The following is a 27,248-nucleotide window of genomic DNA, read 5'->3' on the forward strand; positions in this document are numbered from 1 at the left end:
GTCCATCCAACAGCGGAATTTCCTGGGGGTCGGGGTAGGAGAGCTACAGACTGTCCTGGGCTCCTGTGGCCGACCTGTTCTGGCTCTGGCTGCCCCGTGGGAGTGGGCGGGAAGCTTCTGCCTCCCCCGCCCCGCCCCCTCCCCCCACCCCCGGCCCTGCCCCCACAGCACAATCCCGGCAGAGAAGAGTCCATACCTGAAAGACGGTGAGGAGGGACTGGGGGAAGTTATCGAATGTGCTCCTCCGGGTCTGCATCTCATCAAAGTTGAACTTCCCCCCAAAGAGCTGCATGCCCAGGAGGGAGAAGATGATGATGAAGAGGAAGAGTAGCAGCAGCAGGGAGGCGATGGAGCGCACAGAGTTCAGCAGGGACGCCACCAGGTTGCTCAGGGAGTTCCAGTACCTGGGGACGGGGGGGCGGGGCGGGGTTAGCCTCCAGCACCTCTCGCCCCACTGCCCCACCCTCCAGGGGCTTTGGGACCGGCTGCAACGCCCTCCTCTCGGCCCTGTCCTTGGGGCAGCGTGGTGGTGGGGCCTGGCTGGCCAGCTCACAATTAGAGCGTGAGTGAGTTAATTCAGGAGACCCGGGTCAGGAGTCTGGTTCCGACCCAGCTCTGCACGTGCCTTTGGGCGAGTTGCTTAACCTCCCTTCTTTCTGCACAGCACCCCCCCGTCTGAAAAAATAGGGGCAGCGGCAGCACACGCTTCATTATGTTATTGGGAGGATTACATGCGATAACAATTTTTAAAAAGCCACTCCCCCCAACGGCAACAAAATGAAAAATAAGTGGGACTACGTCAAACTAAAAAGCTTCTGCACAGCAAAGGAAACCATCAACAAAGTGAAAAGACGACCTACAAAATGGGCAAAAAACACTTGCAAACCATATATCTGATAAGAGATTAATATCCAAAATATATAAAGAATTCATGCAACTCAATAGCAAAACAAACAAACAAACAAAAAACACCCCAAATAATCCTATTAAAAAACAGACAGGGGGGCTTCCCTGGTGGCGCAGTGGTTGAGAGTCTGCCTGCCAATGCAGGGGACACGGGTTCGAGCCCTGGTCTGGGAGGATCCCGCGTGCCGCGGAGCAACTGGGCCCGTGAGCCACAACTACGGAGCCTGCGCGTCTGGAGCCTGTGCTCCGCAACAAGAGAGGCCGCGATAGTGAGAGGCCCGCGCACCGCGATGAAGAGTGGCCTGCGCTTGCCGCAGCTGGAGAGGGTCCTCGCGCAGAGGCGAGGACCCAACACAGCCATAGATAAAATAAATAAATAAAATTAAAAAAAAAAAAAAACAACAGACAGGGACTTCCCTGGCGGCGCCGTGGTTAAGACTCCACGCTCCCAATGCAGGGGGCCTGGGTTCGAGCCCTGGTCAGGGAACTAGGTCCCACACGCATGCCACAACTAAGAGTTCGCATGCCGTATCTAAGACCCAGCACAACCAAATAAAAATAAATAAATATTTTAAAAAACCAGACAGAAGATCTGAATAGACATTTCTCCAAAGAAGACGTACAAACGGCCAACAGACACGTGAAAAGATGCTCAACATCGCTCATCATTAGGGAAATGCTAATCAAAACCACGAGGTATCACCTCACACCTGTTAGAATGCCCATCATCAGAAAGACAAGAGATAACAAGTGCTGGTGAGAATGTGGAGAAAAGGGAACCCTTGTGCGTTGTTGGTGGGAATGTAAGTTGGTGCAGCCGCTGTGGAAAACAGAATGAAGCTTCCTCAAGATAATTAAAGATAGAGCTACCATACGCTCCAGCAATTCTACTTCTGGGAACGTATCCAAAGGATACGTTCACTATAGCATTATTCATAATAACCAAGACATGGAAACAACCTAAGTGTCCATGAACGGAGAAATGGAGAAAGAAAAATGTGGTGTACGTTATCTACAATGGGATATTATTTAGCTGTGAAGAGGAAGAAAATCTTGCCATTTGCAACAGCATGGATGGACTTGGAGGGCATTATGCTTAGTGAAATAAGTCAGACAGAGAAAGACACATACCATATGACCTCCCTGATACGTGGAATCTAAAAATATCCAAAAACAGACACAAACAAACAAAACCCCCCACCAAACTCACAGAAAAAGAGATCAGATTTGTGGTTACTAGAGGCCGGGGATGGTGGGAGGGGGAACAGGAGGGAGGGCGTCAAAAGGTACAAACTTCCAGTTATAGATAAATAAATACTAGGAACGTAGTGTACAGCATGATGACTGTAGCCACCACTGCTGTGTGCTGTATGTGACAGTTGTTAGGACAGTAAACCCTAAGCGTTCTCATCACAAGGATAATTTTTTTCTTTTTTCACACTGTCTCTATGAGATGACAGATGTTAACTAAACCTACTGTCACAATCATTCCACAATGTATATAAAACAAACCATCATGCTGTACACCTTAAGTGTAGACACTGATGTATGTCAATTATTTCTCAGTAAAACTAGAAAAAATATAATTCCAGCTCTTCATTTGAAAAAAAGACCCCAGTATAGTGCCTGGCACACAGGTGATAAAGGTTAGTAATTATTGTTATCACTACTGATCTTTAGACAGAAAAACACATTAAAAATTTTTTTTTCCAGAATGCGGCCCTCAGCCCAGCCCAATCATGAATGGGGCCGCCCATGGGTGAGGGTGGCCTGGGTCACCCGTGGGTAAGAGGGGGTGTGTGGTTTACTGAGGCTTCCCAAATTCACCCGGTCCACAGAGTTGGTTTGTTTAAAAAGCCTCTCTTCTGGAGAGTCTGATTCAATAGCTGTCGTTTGAGGCCCAGAAATCTGTTTTGAACAAGGGTCGCAGAGGATTCTGGTAAGCAGGCCAGCTTGGGAGACCCTGGATTGCAGCAAACGCACCCAGTTCACAAGGACGACCTGTGGCTGGCGGGGCCCTGCATCTCTCTGCCGTGAGCGCGGACGCCCTTCACCGCGGGGACATGTGGGGAAAAGCCCTCTCTTGGGGAAGTGGGGGGACACGAATGGCCCTGGAAGGGGCTTGGGTACCCGAGACAGGGTCTGTTCAGGGTGAGGCACGCACTGCAGCAAAAGGGACACGCGCCCATCTGGCCAAGTGCGTCTCACTTCCCTGCGCGCTAGCCCGACCCAGCTGCCTTCCAGGTCACGACCTTGACCTCCTCCATTTAGATGTTCCCGGCTTTTCACCAAGGCAGACAGGGAGCTGTTTCTGCTGCTCGAGACAGTGCCTTGCAAACCACCCCCCCGCTGCAGCCTGGCAGCGGCACCCCAGCCCGGGGAACCTCTCTCCGGAGAACGGCTCCGTAAGCGACAGGAGCAGATGGGCCAACAGTTTGGGTGTAAACATGAGCGTCTCCCCAACCTGGAGTCTCTCACGCTCTTTCTCCTTCAGACTCAGCCTTGCTCCGCCTCTACCCTGCCTGCCAGCCACACGCCCTCTGTTCGCAGAATGTTAATATATACATTGATTTGTATCTGCTCTAGAAAGGCTCTTACCTGTTCCACATTTGTGACAGCCTTGTCTCACCCAAATAGGCTTGAGTTCTTGAGGGCAGAGGCCAGAGGTTCTCCTTCCATCCCCTGCATCTCTGTCCTCAAATAGATTCTGTGCAACCTGGCATGTGTGACGGGCTGCCTGGCCCCAGTCGGCTAGAGATTGTACTAATTGTTCTGTTTAAGCAAGGAGTTAGAGAACCTCTGTGGGGCTAGGACGCCCTCCCCTCTTACACTGAAAGCTCCCAAACCTGTCTGGAGATGACATGCCGGGGGTAGGGGGTGGGAAACCATTTTCTAAATGCCGATTCCCAGGCCCCGCTCGGAACCATGAATCACTGCTGTGCGAGCACCCAGCCCCCGTCACAAGCCGCTATTTAGGAACCGAAACTCCGGAGCGTATTTGTAACGAGAACATCCCGCTGTGCTGGGGGGGTGGACAGTGTCTGCCTGGGGGTTAAGGTCACACAGCCCCTAAACTGCACAGAATATTCTGGGAAAGTCTTCATGGCCATAAAAGTTGGTGCCTTATTTTCCCGTGGCCCGTGGACGTGAGGGAAATAGACCAGCCTAGAGCTGAGGTTCAGGCTGTCTGCCGGCCACGGGCCAGGACCGCCGGCCAAGGAGGCCCCAGACCTGAAGGAGAAAGTCACCCTGCGGGAGGAGGTCTGGCTGGGGTGGGGTGTGGCCCAGGGCGAGCGGGAGGGGCCCGCGGGCCTGGGCTGTGGGAGACAAGGCTGTGATGGAGCATGGCTGTGTCACCCGTCATGGGGGTGGTGGAGACCCTCTGGGGACGCTGGGTGGAGGAGGCCTACTGAGCCGCCTACGGGGGCCGAGCCTCTGGTCGGAAGGCTCTTCTCCTGCTCCCATGTCCCGAGGGGTGCGCGGCCGTCTCTCAGCCGATGGGGGGTTCCCAGCACGAGCCGCTGGCCTGACCGACCCCCGTGGCCCACCCCGCCATCACGCCATCGCGGTGAAGCACAGCCGCCGTCTCTGGCTCCAGCCCAGACCCTTGGGGTCGCCCTCCAGGTGCCCTCACACCTGCAGCCACAACTCCGTCCTCGGGGCCAGGCCACAGCCCCTCCGGCACCTGCCACCCAGGCCGGCGTCTCCCGTGTCCTGCCCCCGCCCCCTGCAGCTGCTCACCCCACCGCCCAGGTGAGAAGCCGCGAACACACTGCAGCCGGCGCTCTCAGCGACAGTAATAAGTTATAATACACTGAAAAAAGTCGAAGCCACTGACGTTAAAGCAAGGAGAGAGGGGTCTGCTTTACAGACGGTGTCAAACGGACAGCAGGAATGAATGAATGCATGAATGAACGAACGAAGGACAGAACGAGTCAGTGACTCTGGTACAGACCGTCGAGTGGAAGGTCTCTGGGGAGCAGGGCGTTCACAGGCCCTGATATCTCTCCATGGATTACTCCGTAATCACAGAGGGAAAGGGCACGTTAACAGTGAGAAACCCGGCGGACACCCCTGGCCATGTTCCGACTCTCAGGATCCCCGACAACGGGACAACTCCTGGCGCCCTGTGACCCCCGACCCCTCCTCGGCCGGGCAGCAGGACGCTCTCCAAGGCCCCACCCAAGGCCCCACAGACCCTGTGGTCGGCACCTCCCCTGCTACCCCCTGCGAGGCTGCAGCCCGGCCCCCCACTGTCCCGCCTGCATCCCCACCGCTGGCCGGCCCGGCCCCGGGGTCTGCAGGGCTCACGCCTGCAGTGTCCCGGGTCCTGCTCAGCGCCCTCCTGAGCCACCCGGTCCCCAGCCTGCAGTTTACACGTTCCTCGCCTCTGGGGGGACGGTCCAGAGAGCAGGGCTTGTGCTGGGAGCACAGCCAAGGGAGGTGCCCTGGGAGTGTTTTGCTGGATGAAGGAACAGATCTTCAACATGACACCTTTGTACTTAATGGAGGGAAGGCAAGGGGACACAGACCCCGTGTGTGTGGAGCAGGGCTGGGGGGAGGGTCTCACACTCACCCGAGTCAAACCCACTTTGCTCAAAGGTGAGGAATGGCTCTTGCCCTCCCCTCAACGTCACTTCTGATCCTGTGGCTTCCCTAGATCCGGGGGTTCCTGAGCTTCCACCACCAGACCCCTCGTCACACTATTATGTGTCAGGAGGACAGACTGGTCCCGAGAGGCGTAGGGTGGGGGGAGGTGGGCGAACTGGGTGAGGTGGTCAAAAGCTACAAACCTCCAGTTATAAAACAAATAAGTCCTGGGGATGTGATGTACGGCATGGTGACTACAGTTAACAATACTATATTTTACACTGGAAAGTTGCTAAGAGAATAGAGTTTAAAATGTTCTCATCATGAGAAAAGAAAAACTGTGTGTGGTGACAGAGGTTAACTCGACTTGTTGTGGTGATCATTCCCTAATGTATACAAATACGGAAACATTATGTTGTTCACCTGAAACGAATATCATGTTACATGTCAATTACAGTGGACCCCTGAACAACACAGGGCTGAGGGCACCGACCCTCAGCGGTTGAAAACCCGAGAATACCTTGACAGTCGGTGTCCTTGAATACAACCAACCTCGGACTGTGCAGACCTGCAGTGTGAAAAAAATCTGCATGGAAGTGAACCCTTGCAGTTCAAACCCCTGTTGTTCAAGGATCAACTGTATGCCTTGATTCAAAAAAAAGGAAAAAAGAAAAAAAGTCTATGATGCATCAATTTGCTACAGAGAAAGTAGGGTCGCCGTGGCTTCTAGACGCTTGGGTAGGATTCCAGAGAGCAGTGTGAACACAAGTCTCCCCTGGGGAGAGCGTCCCCCCCGGGGGCTCAGAACAAGTGGCCGCAGGTCTGAGGGCACCTGCCAGCCTTGGTTCACGAGACAGACTGCGCCCAAGGACCTGACCCAGCCCACCTGCTCACGGACACACCTGGGCTGAGGAGATGCTGCCCTTGCACCAGGTCGTGGCTGTGGGTGCTGCTTGCGTTCAGCCCCCTGTTGCTTCCCGCCCAGCAGGACGGGGTGGAGGTCCCCGCGTGTGGCCTGCCACCTGTGCTCTGTGCCTTTGGAGCAGCACTAACCGAGCAGAGCTGGCGCCAGTGGCCTGGCGTCACGAGGGACCCCGCTCGCTGGACGGAAGGCCGTCCATCCCTACGTGCACTCCCTGGAAGACCGACACGGGGATCGCCGTGGGGATACCGCGGAGCTCAGAGGAGACGGCTGGCATCTGGGGCCTGGCTCGCCATGGCAGGTGGCAGGGAATAGGGTGGGTTCTCCTCAACACTGATACCAAAGAGGACTGTAGGTGCCAGGTGCAGCCTCCGGGCAGGGCGACGCGAAGGCCCTGCAGATCCTGCACCTCTGTCCTTCTCAATGTCAGTCTGGTCCTGATGTCTGTGACCGCTGTGGCCCCGTGTCCCAGGATCTCTCTCCCTCCAGGAAGGTTGGCGGGTGGTAAACTGGAGGGTTGACGGCATATTCACCGTCGAAGGGGGCTTTCATCCTAATTGATTAAGACTGAAATACACACACTCACGCCAAAAAAGAAAGCGCTTCGGAGAAAAGTGGGCACCAGCAGAACAAAGGACTCAAGGTCTTGAACCTTGTAGAGAAACTGAGAAAAACCAAGCTCCGCCTCTTCAGAATGACACCCGCGTGCGTCCACGTGCACAGAAGAACCCTCCAGCACTGGGGGTCTCAGCCCCCGAAGCACAGGCCGCTCGAGAGACTCGCCTCCCCTGCTGGGTCACCCTTGGGGTCATGGTCTCTCGTCATCCCTCCTGTGGCCCGGAATCATTCTCCCCAGAGGCGTGTCCTGCCCACCCGGCCCCTCCCACCCACAGCAGGCGCCAGTGAGGGATTTCCCCCGTCGCTTTCGTCGTGACTGAAACTCCCTCGCTTGGCTCACTTTCGTCCCCTCCCCTCTGCCTCCTGGTCTAAGTGCCACCTGCTCAGGGAACTTTACGTGCATCCTGTTCCCTGTTCCATCGGCCTTGGCTTTGGTGCCCGTGGAACTCTCCCGTCTCGTGACGATGGAAAAAGCCCAGGCCTTGCGTGAACTGGAACTTTTATCTCATGAACCTTTGCTTCAAAGAGCTCAATGCCACCCTCTGCGCTCTGGGTACAGAGCGGAGCCCCGAGCCTGCTATAGAGAAAAGATGTTCCTGATAACGGTACACACAGCTCTGGAGCTCTGCAAATGCCCCTCCCCCACCCGCCTCTCTGGTCATCACTAAATTTACACCCGTCCCAACCGTCCTCGTCCTGAGGAGCAAAAACAAAGCCTCTCAGTGCTGGCGGCACTGATCTATCGTGGTGGAGTGTTTCAAAGCAAACGCCCCGCGCTGAGTCTGTGGTAGGGCCTGCTGACCCCTGTCCCGAGGGCAGGAGTGGGCGAGGGACACGGTCTCGGGGGAGAACCTGGGGAAGCAGGAGGGGTCCATTCAGGGAGAAGCTCAGCCCCTCCCCGCGCAGCCGTGGGACACGGTGGTGCCCAAGGACCACCTCAGGGAAGTTGGGCCCTGGTCCCCTAAGACGCACCGGAGCCTGGACGGACGCTAGAGGCTGAACGGGCATCTGCTCGGCCGGGAGGATGAGGACAGAACTCCAGACCCCGGCGGTCAGGGTCTGGGACGAGGCCACACCTGCCGGCTGAGCTCCTGCTGTCCCCACCCCACCCTCCGTCCCCGGGCCGGATGCATGGTTTATGTCCGTCACTCCCGAGCCAAACCCCACCTGGGCAACAAACCCAAAGGCCTTGTCTTCCCTGTTTGCACCAGAGGCCTCGGTCACACAGGCAGCAGAACCCCCCTGGGGGATGCGAGCTGAGCACGACCGGCACGGTGTCCTGGCCTTGACGGTGGGATTTAGGCGGTGCTCCTGTGAGCCTCTCAGAGTCCCCAGTCGGCCCTGTGGTTGTGTCGGGGTGAGACAGGGAGCCAGACGTCGTCCTCCCATCTCCTTAACCCCCGAGAACAAGCACCTTCTTCGCTGACGGCCGGCCCGCGGGCTCTAGCGTCTGAGCTGCCTTCTCCATAGGCCCCCGCCCGGCAACTGGGCGGATGCCGCAGTTACATTTATAATAGTGGCCCGTGAGAAGCTCAGAGCCTCCCTGGGGCCCTGAGAAGGGGGCCGGGAGGGTCTGATGCTCGTGTCCAGACCGGCTGTTACATGGAGGCGCTCAGAGTCTGGAGGATTTGCAAAAGGCTCGCACCTCGGGGCTGCGGGCCCCTGTGTGGGCACGATTCACCAGTGAGTCTGTCTGTGCTGCGTCAGTCTGAGCTCACATCTCAGGGATGGGGAAGGGGCCGCGGGGGAAGAGGAGTAGAAGAAGGAGAAGCATTTAGGGTTTAAGAGGGAAAACAGCAAGGGCTGGACGGACTGTGGCGCACGTGAAGACCAACTGTATAAAAAACGAGACGTAATGAGTACATTGGAGCCACATCCAGATCTAATCAAACTGAAGCTCTTCTTCCTCCTCAAAGAGTGAAGGTCAGGCTGGGCTGACAAACAGCAGACAAACCAGATTGTGAAACTGGGCAACATTTAGAGCCCCAGAGAGCCCCAAAGCAGGAGAAAGAGCCCCATCCATCACGCGGCTGGAAGGCCCATGGTCATTTACCCAAAGATGACAAAGATCTTGGCCGCGTGCGTGCCTCTCTGTTCTCCCAGAGGTACCCAGACTTTCTTACCCTGCCGTTCCCCACCCATAGCACTGTGAATACCCAGTGATCAACTGACAGCCTGGTGCAGAGTTCCCGGTCTTTTTATAAAAAAATGAGACCCATAGGATGGATGATATGCCTACACGCTGTATACTTCCGAAGGCATGCTCAGATTTTGACAAAGTGCCAAAAAAATGTAAGCAGGCTAGCAACTCATTGTCATCATAAACCAAAGGCTTCTCTTCCCGCAGGGACCACGGATCAGTTGTAAACCCACCTGGTTCTTGCTCGTTCATTAAAGCCTTCGGGAACGCAAGTGACCAAGAAGTGAGGGTGTTACAAGAGCAATACTGAATGTACTTGTATTTGGTATGTAAAAAAGAAACCATTCATAGATTTTGGTATTTTAGCGCTTAGTAATAGCAAATGACCTGCCACACACTGTTGAGCGGCTCTGGACATACTGAAGGGTCATGAGGTCACGGCTGAGAACCATGGTCTAGATCGGTGTTCCCGGCTCTCAGACCACAGGCCCTGGGTGGGGGGAGGGCAGCCTGGAACTACAGGAGGGGATCCATGGATCCAAGGATCCTAGCACTCTAAATAAAGAGCCTCAAACGTGTTCAGGTGTGTAGAAATTAATAAAATTAAAATCAATTTTAAAACTTCGCTGGATTCCTATTAGGTCTTTATGGGTTTTCTCAGTCGAGAGCCAGCAGAAGCACCGTCTTCACGGGGTCAGGGCTACTGTCTAGCGGAGAGAGTGGAGAGGGAAGAATCAAGTTTCCAATTATACACAAAGCTTCCTATTTTTAGACAAGAAAGAGGACAAAGGGCAGCTGCAGAAAATCAGGCCAGAGTTTCTCAAAGTGAGGTCACTGGGCCACTGGCTTAGAGCTCCCCAGGAGTTGCTGGCTGAAATCTCTAGAGTGATGGGTCCTTAATGAGGTCCCTTGAGGAGGTCATCTCGGTTTGAAAATCACAATCACTGGTCCAGAAAACATTGTTAAAAATAGTAGTGGGATGTTGCAAAGTTTCCTCCAAGAGATGTTAAAAGAAGAGGGAGAAACAGACTTGTTTGATGGCAGGACCAGGCTGACCCGTCTCAGGGGACCAGCACGCCCCCCAGCCCCTATTTTAGGCACTTTCTGGCCACTGGAGTGTATTGGAGACAAGGTTCAGAAGGGGGCATGGGACCCTCCCACACCTGGACTCTTTGTTGTCTTCCAAAAGCCCCCAGACAGTTTGGAGACTGGAAAACAGGAAGATGATGGCCTTTGCCAAAGTAACTTCCAATTAGACCATGAAATTATTCTGTTTATGGGCTTTATGGAGATCTGAAAATACCACTAATCCTTCTTGTGGAGGGGCTTCAGGAAGCTCGCTGATAAAGATAGACTTAAAAATGACTTCCTGGCAATAGTTTCAGATTAGAAATAGATAAATTGTTGATTAGAAACAGAATGAATATTAAGTCTCCTCAAGATGCTATGACAATATCTGGGAGCAAAATTCTTTTCTATAGGAATTTAAAAAACAAAGACAAAGCCCCAAGCATGTGGACTTTTGAGAATTACTTAAGAGGCACCTGAAACTCCAAATTAAAAATAGCTTTTAGCAGACCCAGGAGGAGCAAGCAGAATCACTCAAAATCCTTTACATCTTGTCTCTGGAGACAGACAAAGAGAGTTTAGCCATCAGCCCTGCAGCCCACGGTCATGGTCGGGGCACAGAGCCTTGTGATCCCAGCTTCACCCCTGAGCAGCTTTGGGACCCTGGGCAAGCGACTGAACTCCCTCAGTCTTCTCATCTGGAAAATGGGAATAATGATAACAGCACCCTCTCTAATAGGTGATGGTGAAGATTTACAGGGCAGACGCAGGCAAGCACTGGGGTCAGGCTATCCGGCACAGAGCAAGAGCTGATGTACATTCACCAGGATTGTCATGATGTTTCTACTACTTTCATTTTGAACCGAGGATTTTCTGCGGTGCCAAGATATTCAGACATTCAGGAAGAGCTCCTTCCGGGGGCAGGGGCGAGGCAAGTGTTGCCCAGGAGTATCCAACTTGGGGATTTAACTCCTGCGTGTACTTTGAGTCTGTCTTCTGACCTTGAAGCTTCCCCAGGGATGCTCTCCTGTCCCCAACTTCCCAAAGCAGATGTCCCCCCTGCCCATTTTGCCAGCTCATTTCATTCTGTCTTAGATTTTCCTTTCATTGTCTCCTCCCAGGAGCGGACTCCGTCTCCCCAGCTGGACTGTCCGCTTCTCCCGGGTTCAGCCCACACCACGCAGCCCGCTTCCTGCCTCTCAGAGCTGGACAGTGTGTACACGGCAGATGAACAAATACGGCCACAGTGTGTGTGTGTGTGTATCACTATTAGCTCTCTCCTCCCTCCTCCTTCTCCTGATAATGACAACAGTTACAATTAGAGTCACAGTGAACGCTCGGTTGCCAAGAATCTTCTGTGCCTGGCACTGAACTCAACTCTTCAAATGCCTCTTCTCACCCTACCCTCAACGAACCCACGGGAGCAGGTGTGTTTGGGGCAGGGGTGCTGCTGAGGGAACTGGGAAGAGAATGGTCACACCCAGGTGCCCTGCAGCCCCCCGTCCCCCACCCCCCCAGCAAGTTCAGAGCACTCTGAGCAGAGACGGTTAAGTCCAGGGCCTGGCACGGACGATACCAACCACCCCACTCTTCCCAGCAGGATCTCACTGACACCCAGTCTCCCCCCATCAGACTCTAGGATGGGAGGCTTGTCCTGGGGGCACAGTTGGAACCCCTCCCCTTCAGGTGCTTCTGACGTGCCCCTCCAAGGAAGACCGCAACCCACGGTGAGAAATACATATTATACTGCGACCCAGACACGATCTCGGGGATTTTTATGAAACGTGTTTACATTCATGTGAGGCACTCCGATGTTTTCCACCCTATTTCATTCTTTCATTAAAAATGAGAATGAGGAGAAATTGGAACCCTTATACATCACCAGTGGGAATGTAAAATGGTCCAGTCTCTTTGGGAAACAGTTTGGCACTTCCTGAAAACCTTAACTATAGACTTATCACGTGACCTAGAAGTTCTGCTCCTTGTATCCAAGAGACGTGAAAACACGTCCACACGAAAACCTGAACACGATGCTTCCTAGCGGATTATTCACAGGAACCAAAAGGCAGAAATAAACCAGACGTCCACCAGCAGATGAATGAATAAACAAACCGCGATGTATACCTGTATAATGGAATACAGCTCAGCCATGAAAAGGAATGAAGCGCCGATCCCTGGACAACATGGGGGAGACCTGAAACCATCAGGCCAGGCGGAAGAGGCTGGTCACAAAACAGCACAGATCGTATGGACATGAACCGTCCAGAGAGGGCAGGTCTGTAGAGATGGGGGCAAGGTGGTGATGGGCACTGGAGGGGAGGTTGGGGGAGGGAAGAGCGGGTGTGGGGTCTGCTTTTGGGGGATGGAAACGTGCTAAAACGGGACTATGGTGTTGGCTGCGAAACTGCAAATACATAAAAAACCCTGAACTGTACACCTTAAAGAGTGAATTACATAGTATGTGGATTATCTCTCAATAAAAGTGATGGTCGTGATCCAATAAGCTGATCTCACCACCCAGAATGGGTCACAACACGGTGGAAACTTGCTGTCCTGTAGTGGCTGCCCGTCCCCGCCCCGCCTGTCCCGGAGGAATTAGGGGACCGTGGCCTTCAGGTGGGTGGTGGGCAGCGGGTGGAGGGGGCGTGTCAAGGCCCCGTGCCTGCCTTTCATGCCGCACACGCTCAGCACAGGCCCAGCTACAAGAGCAGGTTCCCTCTCTAGCTGCCGGGCGGCCCCAAGAGCTGAGCTATAGGTGAGATTCCGGGGGAGCCCGGGAAGGAGCCGGCAGCCCCTTCTCCTGCCTCGAGCCCACAGGTGAGGGCTCGGCCTCCGGAAGCTGCCTTTGACCTCGCTGGAAGGCAGGCCTGGGGCTGGTGAAGCAGGGACAGAGGAGCCTGGGTCCCCGATGCCCCTGGAGGCCCCGCGGCTGCCACCCCTGCACTGCCTGTATGAGCAGCCAAAGGACCCCGTAAAGGACGCTCCATCTGGCGAATACACGAGCCCAGGACAGACCCTCCAGGACCCAGCGGCTCCCCTCCCCTGGGTCCCCGGGGGGGCGTGACGGGCCACGCACCTCGTGATTTTAAATATCCTCAGGAGGCGTACGCATCTCAGCACGGAGATGCCCAGGGGCGACATGATCTTGGTCTCCACCAGGATGGTCTCCAGGATGCCACCGCACACGATGAAGCAGTCGAAGCGGTTGAAGAGGGACACGAAGTAGGCCTGCAGCCCCAGGCTGTACATCTTGAGCAGCATCTCCGCCGTGAACAGGGCCAGCAGGGCCTTGTTGGCCGTGTCTGGAGGGACCCGCACGGGGGAGCGGAGGGGGAGAGGAGGTGAGCGTGGCGGATCACTGCGGGGAAGCCCCAAAGCTCGATCCCGCCACACGCCCCTCCCCGCGTGGACCTGGTGGGAAGGGGTCTAGTCACAGCCACAGCAGACCTCCAGCATGGCCCCTACCCCGCCCCATCCTCTGCTCCTCACAGCGGCTCTGCCAGGCAGCAGGGCTGCTGCACGCCCATTTTCCAGAGACGAGGAGTGAGGCTCGACGGGGAGCCATGTGCCCAGACTGACCAGCCGAGAGCGGGAGCCGGGGTCCTTGTCTGCCCTTGTCACTGGGAGACGAGCCCCAGCTAGGTTCCGGGAGACACCCCGGGTCCAGGCCGTGTCCGCCTGACCCCCGGGTGGGCGCCAGGGCTCTGGCCGGGGAGACCCCTTCTGGGGCCCAGGGAGGGGTGGTGGGACCCGCTGCCATCGAGAACATTCCCAGTGCTCAGGCCACGCTCGTCCTCTCCCTGGCTTTGTGCTCACCGCCCCTCACAGGTTTTGGCCAGCACACCTGGAGGCCATGCTGAGGCCCCAGGTACTGAAGACCCACTGGGGGCGGAGGGGCGGCAGCCAAAGATCTGACGTAGCCCAACAAGCCAGAGCTCGTGACCGTGTCTCCTGGACCCAACGGTGACGGCCGGGGCAGGCAGGCGGTGGGGGGGGGCATCGCCTGGCCAGGGGAGCCCCATCTGTGTAGAGTGAGCTGGTGTGTTTTAACGGCTCACGAGCTGCCAGGCCCAGGTGTGCCCGGCGTGGCCCGCCTGCCCGCCCCGGGACAGGGCCGAGTCGGCCCGAGTAATGCGGGCCGGCCGGGCAGCTCTCACCTTGGACTTCCGTGAGCCAGTGGGGTTGGTTGTAGTGCTCAGAGGCGATGGTGAGCGTGTTGAGGAAAACCAGGAAGATGACAAGCCAGTAGAAGATGCTCGACTTCACGGCCGCGCGGCACTTCCGCCTGCAGAACCGATTCCACCGGCGCCAGTAGCGGCTGCAAAGGGGCAGAGAAGGAGGGCGGGGCGGGAGGCGGCTGTGTATTCAGGTCCCCGGCCAACGTGCCCCCCGGTGGCCACCTCCCTCCCCTGAACTGGCCCAACCTCACCAGGGCTGAAGAGACGAGCGTCCCACCAAGGTCACCAGCTCGTGGCTGGTGGTGTGGCCTTTGGGTGGGGGGTCCCTGGTCCTCTGGGACCGTGGCCCCCTGGCCTGTGACCCCGAGCAGGGCCAGCCTCGTGTGAGGGTCTGGCCTGAAGCTGAAGGGAGGTTATTTAACTTCATAGTAACGGCGTCACTAGAAGTAGTATTGCAAGTCTTAAGACTAGTATTACTAGGACTAGTGATGGTTACCATTAGTGAACCCCATGTCTGCCTGGTACCGTATCAGCACTTCTCATGCCTTCTCCCAGACCCTTTAAACAAGTCTGCAAAGCAGGCGTTGTCCTGATTTTCAGGAGAAAACCAAGGACCCTGCAGTTGGGCGTCTGGACTGACACCGGGTGAGGGCAGAGCCAGCGGCGTCCCCTCCCCCCGCCTGCAGCCCAGGCGCCCGGCGCTCCCCTAGCTGCCTCGTCCGTGAAGAGTGGGAGGTGAATCTGGACCAGAGGTGCTTGCCTTGAAGGGGAGGCCGTGGAGTCCTTTGAGATTACACCCTGTGTTCAGAACAACGGGCAGACTGCCCCCACCTCTACACACAAGTTCACGCCATACGTGGGCCCTGAAAGCTCATCCATGGGCCGCAGGACAATCGCCCCCATGGCCTCTGGTTAGCGACTTTCATCAAACCTGGCTGTGCATAGAACCACCTGGGGAAAGTTTAAAAAAAACAACAAAAACCCACCAGGCCCTGGGCCCCAACCCAATAAAATCTGATTGTCCGGGGTTGAGTAATTTTTAAATAACCCCCAAATACCGTTGCTGTCTGTTAAGGTTCCCCAGATGGTTCTCATGTGTGACCATGGTTGACAACCGTGAAGCCGGATGATCCCAAGGAAACGCTCACATTTTAGAATTCAGAGGTGGATGGGTTTATAGCTTGTCCCCAATTTCATCCTCCTGATACCGAGAGAATATGCAGATATATTTGGTAATTCCGTTGACCAAACATTTACCAACTTAACACCATGTGAGGAGGGAAGGACAGGGGCGCCAGGGAGACTGCGGGGGCCCTGCATCGAGAGGGGATCTGATTCCAGAAAACCAAACACAACGAGAGCAGCCATACGGTCACGGTCCAGCTGGGGGACGGTAAGAGGGGTGCCGTGGCCAGCCGTCGGGCTGGAGGTGATGGAGGCAACAGCTTTACTCGCGGAAGGCGGACGGTGAGGTGGCATGGGCTTTGGAGGCGGAGTCAGCAGGCCTTTGACCCTGACCGCGAGTGCAGGGGAGAGAGAAAGGGTTGAGGGGCGTCTGGAGGAGGCCCTGTCACCAGCATGGGCGCCCTGCGGAGGGGGGCTCGGCCGGGAAACGCCTCGAGGTACTCGCAGGTCGTGTCCGTAGGGACACCCACTGGGCGGCTGAGGACAGAGCCCCCACCTGGGGACAGAAAGCGGGGGTGGGGGATGGCTGTCGTCCTGGACACCTGCACTCATATCTGCACGAAGTCACAGTTCCCCAGGCTCAAGACTCTGTTGTTGGGACCCTCCACACGCCCCAGACGGCCTTCTGAAGAGCTTGACTTTATTTATATTTCTACTCTGTTATTTCTGTTACCTACGGTCCGTGGAAAATCCTGCTGCCACACCTTTGTTGAAATCTATTCTGAGATTAGAAAGCGAGGGGCACATCTAAGGAGGGCCTTGCTGCCTGGGAGCTGCAGGAGGACCTGGTATTGGCTTACAGGGCAGGGAGGGAAGAAAGGATTAACGGGGTGGTGTTCTGACCTGACCTCACCCCCGTCACTGAGGGGGCGGGGACGCCACCTCCAGGGAGCACCAAACCTTGGCAGGGACGTTTGCTGCTACTGGGGGGGGGGGGGGGAGGAGAGTCGCTACATGGAGAAGAAAGGCCTGGGGGTCAGAAAACGATGGTTCCCAACGCACTGTGGAGGCTTCCATGCTCCAGACACACCACCGGGTGACAACAGGGTTGGCGGAGGGCACAGGGGGTACAAGGCAATGGGACAGGGTCCCAGGTGGTCCCTAGCGGGGGGCGGCCTCTGGCGGTGCTGGACCACGGCGCTCAGGTGCCTGCTCTCAACCCTCACACTGTGCATGATTTTAAGTCGGCAATAGGTTACACCGTAGTTGCAAAGAATGTTTTGAATAGAGACAACCTCATTTACAAAAATCACCAGTAATTGTGATTTGGAGGCCAAAGGAATCACGGTTGCTCTTCCACGGTTTGGAGGAACAGACTCCAACTCCGTCTCACACCCAGAACTTGACTGCGCTCTTCCCCAAGTTTGGGGCGGGTGAAAGCGGGTGCCACATGCCTGGGCCTGGCCCGGGGTCCGGAGCTGCTCTGCTGGAGGCCCCGCAGCTGCGGCTGTGACGGACGGGGCGGCACCCGTGGAATCGTGCGCTCCCGAGACAGCCACTCAGGAGAGTCACGTGGGCTCCGGCCGGGGCGGGGGTGGAGTAATTACCATCCAGAGAAAGTATTTAAAGATAATTACACACCTCCCACCCTTCAAAATATAGCTTTGCTTGACAACTGGTTTCCTGGCAACGCTTCCTACTGTACAATAAATGCAGTGGTTCATTAGAACGTGTAAATGTATTTGTGTGTTTACGTATGCACGGAGGATATAGAAATTAAATGATAAAACAGGGAGGAGGAGTTTGCCTGCTATTCACGTTCCCTTCACTCTCACTGGGAAAGTTGTTCCCTCTAGAAGTGGAACTTCCCGGACACAGACCTGGTGGTGACGGCGGGCACGGACATGTCTCTCGCACGTCTTCAAACCCGCGCGTCGCTGCGTTCCCACCCGACAGCTCTGCTCGCTCGCCTGGACCCGCCTGACCCCTTCCCAGCACCGGCCCGGCTCCTGCCTTTCCATTGACACGGCTGTCCCCCCACCAATCCTCCCCTGCTGGGTCCCCCCTTGCTTTAGGGCTCAGCGGGGGCCCCAGCGGCGGCGCACTTTTCTAGACGTCCCAGCTGCCAAGTTCCAGTCACGCTTACTGTCCGTGCTGCTCACTTAGCTACACGCTCGAGAAACATTTATTGAAACATCTTCCCCGAGCCAAGTACTAGATATTCAGCTTAACACGCAGACGGGAAACTCGGGTCGGTGATACGGACCCCGAGGGTGCCGCGCGCCACGTGGGCTTAGTAGAGGTGCCCCAGGGGCACGCAGAAGGGCATCCTGGCCCACCGTGGGGTGCCAGCCGGCCTCCCCAGAGGACACGATGCTCTGTTTCCTGTAGGTCAGTATCTTCACTGTGTGACTCCGGCTTCTCCACTGAGATCGCAGGGTCCTGAGGGGAAGGGGTTGCGTCCTCTGTGATGGGCTCACAGCCCACCACTGTGGTCCTACACAGTAGGACCCCTGGGCCGGCAGGCAGGTAGGGCAGCAGAGGCAAACTTTACACACACTTACTCACTCCGCGTTGTGGACGAGGCTTAGGACCCCGCGGATGGGGTCGGGGTGAGGAGGGGACAGTGCTCCTGAAGGAGTTTGCTTGGCACAGAATTTTGGACAAGCATCTAGAACAGGAGACAGCACCCAAATGGTGGACACTTGGGGCTCTTTCCAGTGGCCAGAGCTGAGAACAAGCAACCCAGAAAATCCTTACATTTAACTATTTTATACAAAAGTAACCAAAAAATGGGCTATGAGCGACTGCGGCAAATTTGGGCATGTGCCTTATTGCTTACGGGACGGCAGAGGTAAAGGGACCTCGGAGGCACATTTCTCTGAAGACGGGCGAGACAGGGCTCCCAACCTCAGACCCCCGAGGGGTTCACTTCAGACCGTTGTGACGTCCAGATCCAAGCCCCAACATGTCATCTGACTAATCCCTTCAAGCTGCAGAAGGCGTTCAGAATCGTTTGTTCTGTAACTGTTTAAGTCCTCTTCTGAGCCCCAAATGTTGCAAAGTTCCTTATTCCTCAAAGTAGAGACTTGGCTTACCAAGGGAATACCCTAATATTGCCCTAATATTATAAAAGTCCCTTAATTTGCCAGAATTTCCCTAAAACCTCTGCTCTAGTATTTCCTTTAAAGACCCTGTGACTTTGTATCATTGTCTTGCAAATGGAATAGGCCAGTTTGAGGCTCAAATTCTGTTATTTGTCATTGTTAAGCTGAGAAACTGATCGAGAATACTTTGTGTGTGTGGTTTGTTTTAACTCAAATTTTAGATTCTTTTCTGGAGTAAAAGAGGCTCTTCACTGTTCATGAGATTACTTCTGAGTTGCAGAAATTCTCTTTCCGTTTCCCCTGTGTTACTGTGTTTTTCTCCTGCGCCTCCCATACCCGTGTCAGCTGCCGCAATCAGACAGACAGGAGGGGTCAGGACGCTGTTCCTGCGTCTGCAGCAGACAGAGGTTGCTCAGGGTCGACCTTGGTGATTTCGATGGCATTTTCAGTCCATTGCCAGCCTTTGTTATTCCCTAAACAGACACCACCACTGGACTGTAGGGTGTAGATGAGACAGCTGCCATCTGACCCTGTGGGGTCACACTGTCCAGTGTGGTAGCCACTGGCCACCTGTGGCTACTGCACACATGAAACGTGGCCAGTCCAAACTGGGCGTGCAGTGAGTGTAAACGACACACGGGATTTCAAAGATTTCATAGAAAAATTAATATAAAATATGTCATTCATTTTTTATATTAATTACATATTGAAATGATGTTTTAGACGCACTGGCTTAAATAAACTATATTAAGATGAATTTCACCTGTTCCTTTTCACTTTTTTAACATGGCTACTAGAAAGTTTTACAAAGGGTGTAAGTGTCCAGCATTGTGTTTCTACTCAACAGCTGTGCCCCGGAGCGGCCCCTGAACCCTCGCTGCAGCCCCTAGACACACAGCTGGGCAGAAACAGCTTCGGATACCTGGGCAGGACTTTACCACACGGTGCAGAGCCCGGGTCCTGGGCGTGGGTCCTGACTTGGCCAAGCGTGAGCCACGTGGCCCCGGGCCTCTTTCAGCCTCAGTTTCCTCCTCTGAAAATGGGTTTACTGACGGTGCCAACTGACTAGTAATAAGCCTTTTGGGAATGAATACAGAATCTTCTCTGTGTATTTCTGTTGTATCTTGAGTAGTAGCTGCAGGGGCAGGAGCCCTTCCCAGAGGGGGATCTGGTACCAGCAGGTTGAGCCACGTCTCAAAACCAAGCAGAGTCCAGGGGTCCATGTGGACCCCCGTGCCCCCTCTTCTTCGAGAGCACAACTTACACCCTAGAGCACTGGATACAGAACGCCCCCTGTCTCCTGGGTCATCTCATGCTGGAGCGAGTCCAGGCAAGTCTGTGATTTCTCTTCCACCCCCCAGAGCACGTTTGTTCATTCATTCACTCACGCATTCATTTGTTCATTTATGAGTCACCCATTTTCATGTAATGAGAATGATGTTTTGGAAATATTTTCAAATGTATTTTTATAGCCCTTTACTCTCTCCCTGCAAGGGGGCTTTGGAACTGCCAGAAGCACAAAGTGCTTTCTCAGCTTTGGCTGTAATACAGAACTTTCATTTCAGTCTGCATCAAGCCTAATGTCATCCGGGGGCAGGACAATCCATTCGTCCCTTCACTTAGTATTTATTAAATCCCCACTAAGTGCCAGCCGCTTCTCCAGGTGCTGGAGAGAAAGCAGTAAGATCCGAGCGTTACGGAGACAAAGGATTTTCTACATTTCTTGAGCTCTCTCCCGTAACAAGAGCTGGACCTGCGAGACTTGACCCTCGGTTTTTTATGTGAAGGAGGTCTTGGCTTCAGAGGAAGTGCAAGGGGAGAAAGCCTGCATTTTCCAGCCCCAGCGGAACATGGGAGCAGGTGACAGCAGGAGAGGAGAGGGTCCCACACCGGCATCCTCATTCAATTCTCTGGCCGAGCGCCAAGCTCTAGAAACAGCCAGATAGTCACGGGGAGGCCAGGACATCAGGGCTGAAGGTGCCTCTCCTGGGTGTAGCACGGGGTCTGCGGGGCCCTGGGGGACGCCAGCCTTCGGCCTAGAGCTCTACCCAGGCAGGCACAGAGCGGGACGGGCGGCCGGCGCGTAGGTGAGTGCCCGGTTCCCGCAGCCCGTCCACGGAGGGCCTGGAGGTGTCCATGGGCTCAAAGAGCCTGGGGGCCGGAGACCAGAGGCAACGATTTCAAGACCAGAGGCAAACATGGGGCCCACGGACACCGTGGGTGGAGGCCCAACCAGATGGACGTGTGGCCCCTCGGCAGGCCCGGTTCAGAGGAACAAGCAGGGGTCTCGGGGTGGACCGCAGGACCAGTCCTCACTGAGGCCTGGGTACTTCCGGGGTCTTGAAGTCCCGGCCCTGCTTCTCCACCCCGGAGAGGAGCTGGGCAGAGGAAAGAAGAGAACTGAACATTTAGCTTAAGGGACAGTTTAAAATGCAGCCTTGGGCTACGCTGCTCGGCTGGACTAAAATTTAATGTTATTTACGCTCCTGCTGCACAGGAGGTGAGGCTGGGGAAGCAGGGTTAGATCAATAATGAAACTTAAACACAGTATTTTTTGGCTCGTACAGGCTTTGTGGGAGTGAATTCCCACCCCTACTCACATATCTGTCCATCCAGGGCACACGGTGGACAGCCTGCTACCCGCCGGGCGCCCGGCTCGGCTCCTCGGAGGCTCACGGAGCCTATTGGAGACACGGGAGCCCGCGTGGGGAGGGCGGTGACAGAGGCCTGAGCAAAGCGCCGGGGGGAGGGAGGGGAGTCTGCAGAAAGTGTGGAGATGCGGGACCAGCGAGGTTCTTAACAGGAGCCCGAGCTCTCCGGGGGGGAGACGATTCGGGTGGAAGGAGGGCTCCACGCAAAAGCCTGGACGTGCGAGAGGACGGGGGACGTTCGGGAACCGCGGGATGCGTAGGTGGCGAGGCTGGAGGGGCAGACAGGTCGAGGACGGGGCCCCGAGGAAGGTTCTGAAGCGGCACCGTCAGAACCCGCGTGCCCTCACCTTCCATAAACACGGCCGAGAACAGCAGCAAGTGGCCACGTGGCACTTCTTTCAACCGGACTTCATCTTATAAGGGAGGGGGGACACAGCATCTCACAACCTCCTAGGGCCAGTGCCACCAACATCACTAACTCGCCAAACCCCAAGCCCGGAGCCGCTCGCCGGGTCTGATCCACGAGCCTCTTCCCGAGAGTCGTGCAGAAGGAAAGCAGACCCTCCGCAGGCCCTCCCTCAGCCCCCAGCCGGGGGTGTCCCCAAGCCCAGCAGGAAAGAGGCATCTCACTCACCTGAACTTCGACTTGGAGATCCTGTGGCTGAAAGGGAAAGAGGAGACGTTACCAAATGACACACACGTTTCCCTCTTTTCTCAGACGTCCCCGGGTGACCACATGGGCGCTGGACGGAGCAGCTTTGGAGAGACAGGCCTGCGGTCAGCACGTCCTGGTGTCTGTGTGTTTGAAGGGGAGACCGAGGGCTGGCCCAGCCCACAAACCTACGAATCTAGCATCTTCTAAGTGGAGACGCGGCCCCCGGAGCGGGTGCCGTGTTCTCAGACCGTCAGCTGGGGTCGGGGGCCACGCCCTGAGAACAGTCGTGGAGGACAGGAGCCCCTCCTGCAGACGCGGCCCTCGGACACTGCAGGCGGCAACAGGCTGGCAGAGGCCCAGCGCTGTCTGAACAGGAGCCCGGCCCCATCACGACCTGGCCTGAGTGTGGAGCCTGGGCCCAAGGAAACAGGCCGGGGCTGAGCACAAACCCTGGATGCTGGCAGTGCTGTGCAGCCCTGAAGACCTGGGACTTGTGGACAGAAGCACCGGTCGGTGGGCTGGTGGCTGACTCGAGGGGCATCTCGGGGTGAGTGGGGGGCACTGAAAGGTGGAAACTTCCAGGAGGCCCTGCGGCCCGTGGGAGGCTGGATGGAGCCGGGCTGGGGCCAGAGATCATGCAGGCACTTGAGACGGCCCTGCGGAAGGCCACATGTCGGGAAGGCCCTGGTGTCTGGGGAGTGAGCGCTGGCAGGGCCGCGGGTGGGAGACCGTGCTCGGATGGGCAGGCAGGTGCGGAGCGCCGGTCAGAGATGAAGAGGGGACAAAATCCGCCTGTCCCAGCTCAGCACAGAGTGAGCTCTGCTGCGAAGCAAGAAAACGCCCCTCAAAAAAAAAAAAAGAAAAGAAAACGCCCCTCTTGCTATTTTTTATTAAAAAAAATAAACCAGCAGATGTGACAGGTGGCAGAGTCATCGTGCGTGAGATAATTATGTCTCTGGGGCACTGAGAACCAGAGCCAAGAGCCTTTACTGCTCCGAACCGCCAGCTGATAACCTTTCCCACGCAAAGACGCTGGCGACGGCTGCAGGGTTTTAATCACATGTTACACGGCACGTGGGCAGAGGCCGGGGCCACGGGTGGCATCTTACTTAGGGCCACAGTTTAGTGGAAAAACAAATGCCTTCCGGCTACGCTTGGACGGTGGGGAGCCGGGGCTCCCTCCTCTAGGCCAGCCAGGCCTGCTGGACAGATGACCCCTCGCTGAGGGACGTGAGCTAGCATGGCCGGCCAGCAGCCTGGCAGCTCTGCCACAGGGCCTGGCCCGGCCCCGCCTTCTCTCGGAGAGTTCCAGAGGCCTCTCGGGGGCCCTTCAGTGCAGGCCACACGCCCTCCCTGTAAGTCTGCCTCTCAGTCCGGTGGGTCGCCAGCAAAAGTGGGTTCTTTTTTTTTTTTTAGTTTTTTTTAAGTACATATTTTTTTAAAATTAATTAATTTATTAATTTTTGGCTGTGTTGGGTCTTTGCTTCCGTGCGAGGGCTTTCTCCAGTTGCGGCAAGCGAGGGCCACTCTTCATTGCGGTGCGCGGGCCTCTCACCATCGCGGCCTCTCTTGTTGCGGAGCACGGGCTCCGGACGCGCCGGCTCAGCAGTTGTGGCTCACGGGCCCAGTCGCTCCGCGGCATGTGGGATCTTCCCAGACCAGGGCTCGAACCCGTGTCCCCTGCACTGGCAGGCGGACTCTCAACCACTGCGCCACCAGGGAAGCCCAAAAGTGGGTTCTTAAGAAGTCCCGCGTGGGGCACTGAGGTCTGAGTGTCCACGTCTCCCAGGCAGCGACTCTGGGACGCGGCGCAGGAGGACCAGGGCTCCTGTTGGGGATGACGTCCTGGGTAAGCGTGGTCACTGGCTGCGGCTCCTTCCTGGGTGTTCTGGAACGTTCTGAGGCGGAGGAAATGGAGTGGGACTTTCTCTCCCCCGTGGTTACGCGTCCTGATGTGCGAGCCTGGACGCCACACTGAACTGATGGCTGTTGCTGCTCTCAGGTCGGGGGCATCATTCCAGGCTCGCTGGGGCCAAAGCACTCACCCCCTCCAAGCTCTGTATTACTGGAGCACCCCAGGTAAGAAGGGGGGGCCTCGGGGGGCACGTGTCTGGAGACAAAGGAAAGCCCAGGTATGGGAGAGCGGAGGGCCTCACACTCCCCATGTAGGAGGGGTCAGTGCACTTCGTGGAACCAGAGGCACCCGGTCTCCGCAGGCTTCGTGTCCTGGGAGGTGACCACCAGCTCGGGGTTTGGAGAGCTGGTCATGCCGCCGGTGGGCAGGGGAGCCGGGAGCCTGCGGGCGCCGTGTCCGTCCCCCCAGCCCTGCGTTCCGGCCGGGTGGCGGGTGCTGCCCCCTGGATCCCAGCGAGTCCACAGACACCAGGGGGCCCGGCTGCTCCAGACCCCGCTGGGGACCAGCCTGCTCAGAAGGCGTCCGGGCTCCCCTTAGTTACTGCTCTACAAGGTAGGATTTCCTCCCCGTGTTTTCCGTGGATTCCTGAAGAGCAGCAGGTGCAGAAAGTGGGTAACTCGCATGTAAGGCCACGAGTGCAGCCCTGCTGGGTGGACCTGACGCTTGTCCAGCCCAGCTGCCTCTTTCCCTCAGGCCTCCACAACAAACCTCCCAGGAAACCGCGGTTGTCTTTGCTGATGTGAAGGTTTAAAACGGGAGACACGCCTGGAACTCCCTCTGCTTCACTCAGTTACCCAGTTTGCAGTTGTCATCATTGGACAAATATTTGAACTCCTTGGGAGCTACTTGTATGTTTAGCCTTTCCGCTTCTTAGAGTTGTAAGCCCGTATGTTTGCTCCCTGCCGTGTGACACAGCGATTCCCCGAATCCTCCCGATTCGCCCTAACGTCGGTCAGATGGCGCTGCAGGCACCATCTAGGCTGACGCACGTTTGAGGCGACGTCCTCGACTCCATGCACGGCTGGTGCGGCCAGAGGGGCCGGACCCTGGACCCCGTCACAGTGCACCTCTTGGGGACCCACGAGCTTGAATCTCCTGTGCTATCCGGGGACCCCCAGCTCACTTCTGTGACGAGATGCACGTCCATAGGTATCATCGACCCTCTGCGTCGGATCCTGTTTCTGACTCTACCTTCTTTATAGAACTGTGCGCTTTGAGACTAAAGGGACCTCGCACACACCAGCTGGATTGGGGTCTGCCATTCTACAAGGTGCAGCCTGCCTCACTCACGGGGCCTCTCCTGCGGAAGCCGCAGACACAGAAGAGGTGCAGGGGGTCCCCGCAGGCGGTTCCCAGGCCCCTCTAGGAGCCAAGAGCACAGGAGCCAAACGGGCAGCCGCCCCGCACGTCCCAGGGGGCGAGCCTGAGGTTGCCGCCCGGGCCCAGATCTGGGACTCCTGGTGCACGGCTCTCTTCCCTCCTTCGGTCCGTCCCAGAGTACCGGGCACTTCTTTCTGTGGAAGTCCGCGTCTCCCTCTCAGATGCCAGCTGTGCCCTAGTCTCAGGCAAGGCTGTCCCGTAAGTGCTGGTCTCCTTCATGGGCTTCTCGTCTTGAAGACGGTCCTGCCTCCGCTCTGAGGAAAGGCGAGGCCCAGCAGCTCCGGGGCCACTGCCATTTCCCCGTCCACGGCCTCACGTGTGGAGGGAGGGTCCCCTGCGGCCCGTTCCCGCCCCGCCTGCCTCCAGGCTCCAGCTCCTGCAATTAGGACACACAGAGGACGCGTCCCTTTTCCATCTCCGCACGTGACCCTGGCCTGAGCCGCACCAACATCACCCCCAGAGCTGCTGCGGCAGCCGCTTCGCTCGAGTGCCGCCGCTCGGGGCCTCTCGCTCCCACACAGACTCTTCCTAATGTCCGAGGATCCTCAAGGATGGAAAGCTCACCAAACCAACCAGCTATGTTCAATGATTTCTCATGGTCTTGTGACAAAGACCAAGGCCATCAAGGGTTTACCTGGCCCTGCTCTGTCTCCAGCCCCGCCCCTTCCCACTCAGGCCTGCCCTGGACGCGTCTGCCTTCTCTCCCTCATCCCCCCAGCGGCCTCGGAACCCACTGTTGCCTCTGGCTGGAAGATCCTTCCTTCCTACGTCCCCCTCCAGTTCTCAGCTCAAACTTTCCTCCTTCAAAGAAGCTTTTCTTAACCTGCCAGTCCAATGCGTCTCTCCATTACTAACCCTGCATTACAGTCACTCCGCCTTCTCAACGCTTTTCCCAACTTACGGTGACGGCTCAGTGTCACTTTCACACCAGATTGTGAGCTCCAGGGAGACGGTGTCACCTTGCTCTCGGGCTCTGTGTCACCTCAGCCCAGCACCGAGTGGGCTTGCTGCCTGATGAGGGTGTGAGCGGAGAGCTCGGGCTTGATGTTCCTCTTCCGGTGGCCTCCGGGCTTGTGCTTGTCTGTTCCCCTGGCACCTTTTCATCTGTGCCTTGTTCTTTTCCTTCTGCGTGTCGGTTTCCCAGCCTTCAGCCCTGGCCTCCTGCCCCCGTGAACAACCCCGGTGCCACGTAACCGCATTCATCGTTTCTACGCTGGTGTCTCCAGCATGTGGTCCAGAGCGGAGTCCCGGCCTCCACACCCTGCAGCCCCGCTGGTGACTTCAGTCTGTACTGCTTCTGTCTTCAGACTTGAAGGATAGCTCCTTCCTCTCACCACCTCCCCTGCCCGCCTGCCCCCTCCCCAGCAAAACATCGCTTTGCGGTCCCTGTCTGTCTGCCCTGCCCCCTCGGAACCACCTTCAGCCAGGCCTCATCCCGCTGCATGGGCCGTTCACTCTCCGCCTCAGAAACGCCAGCCTCTCCCTGGTTGTCACAGCCTGAGCCTCAGCCCCCGCCCGTTCACGCTGCTTCCCCACCAGGAACGCTGGCGGTCTTCTCCCACCGTTGTCTGGGGCGGGGCGGGGAAAGACGGTAGTTTGTTAAGGACATACTGCCATCCCAGCACTGCGACAAGGCACTTTATCCGCACAGAGCAGGTGCATAAATTCGGATATTCGTGGGGAGTGCGGCCCATTTCCACCGAGCCCTGGACGCCTGCAGAGCACGTCCTCCAGATGCCCCCTCCCTCTGTGGGAACAGGCTTGTCCTTCCAACAGGGCCTCGAGCTCCCAAAACACACCCTCTCCAGTGACTGTGAGCGCCAGCGCCCCGGCCTCTCCGGGTCTGTCATGTGGGCCCAGAGCCAGAGGGCGGGGTCCTCGTCACCTTCCCTCCCACCCTTTGGGGACCTGCCATCCACCTTCGCTAGCGTGGCCGCCCGGGGCCAACGTCCAGAATCCCGAGCGTTTGCTTGTATGGTTCCAGTAGGAGGGA

At 56.6% G+C, this 27,248-nt stretch overlaps 1 protein-coding gene across 1 annotated transcript in view; it reads right to left on the bottom strand.

The window, feature by feature from the left end:
* CACNA1C (calcium voltage-gated channel subunit alpha1 C) overlaps positions 1-27,248 on the bottom strand; it is a 447,611-nt gene that overhangs the window by 111,340 nt on the left and 309,023 nt on the right. The window contains 4 exon segments of the mRNA XM_068562083.1: positions 197-404; positions 13,321-13,546; positions 14,402-14,562; positions 21,940-21,966. Coding sequence (XP_068418184.1) covers positions 197-404; positions 13,321-13,546; positions 14,402-14,562; positions 21,940-21,966 — 622 coding nt within the window.

The sequence above is a fragment of the Eschrichtius robustus genome, chromosome 13 (genome assembly GCF_028021215.1).
Source record: "Eschrichtius robustus isolate mEscRob2 chromosome 13, mEscRob2.pri, whole genome shotgun sequence".
NCBI classification, from domain to species: Eukaryota; Metazoa; Chordata; class Mammalia; order Artiodactyla; family Eschrichtiidae; genus Eschrichtius; species Eschrichtius robustus.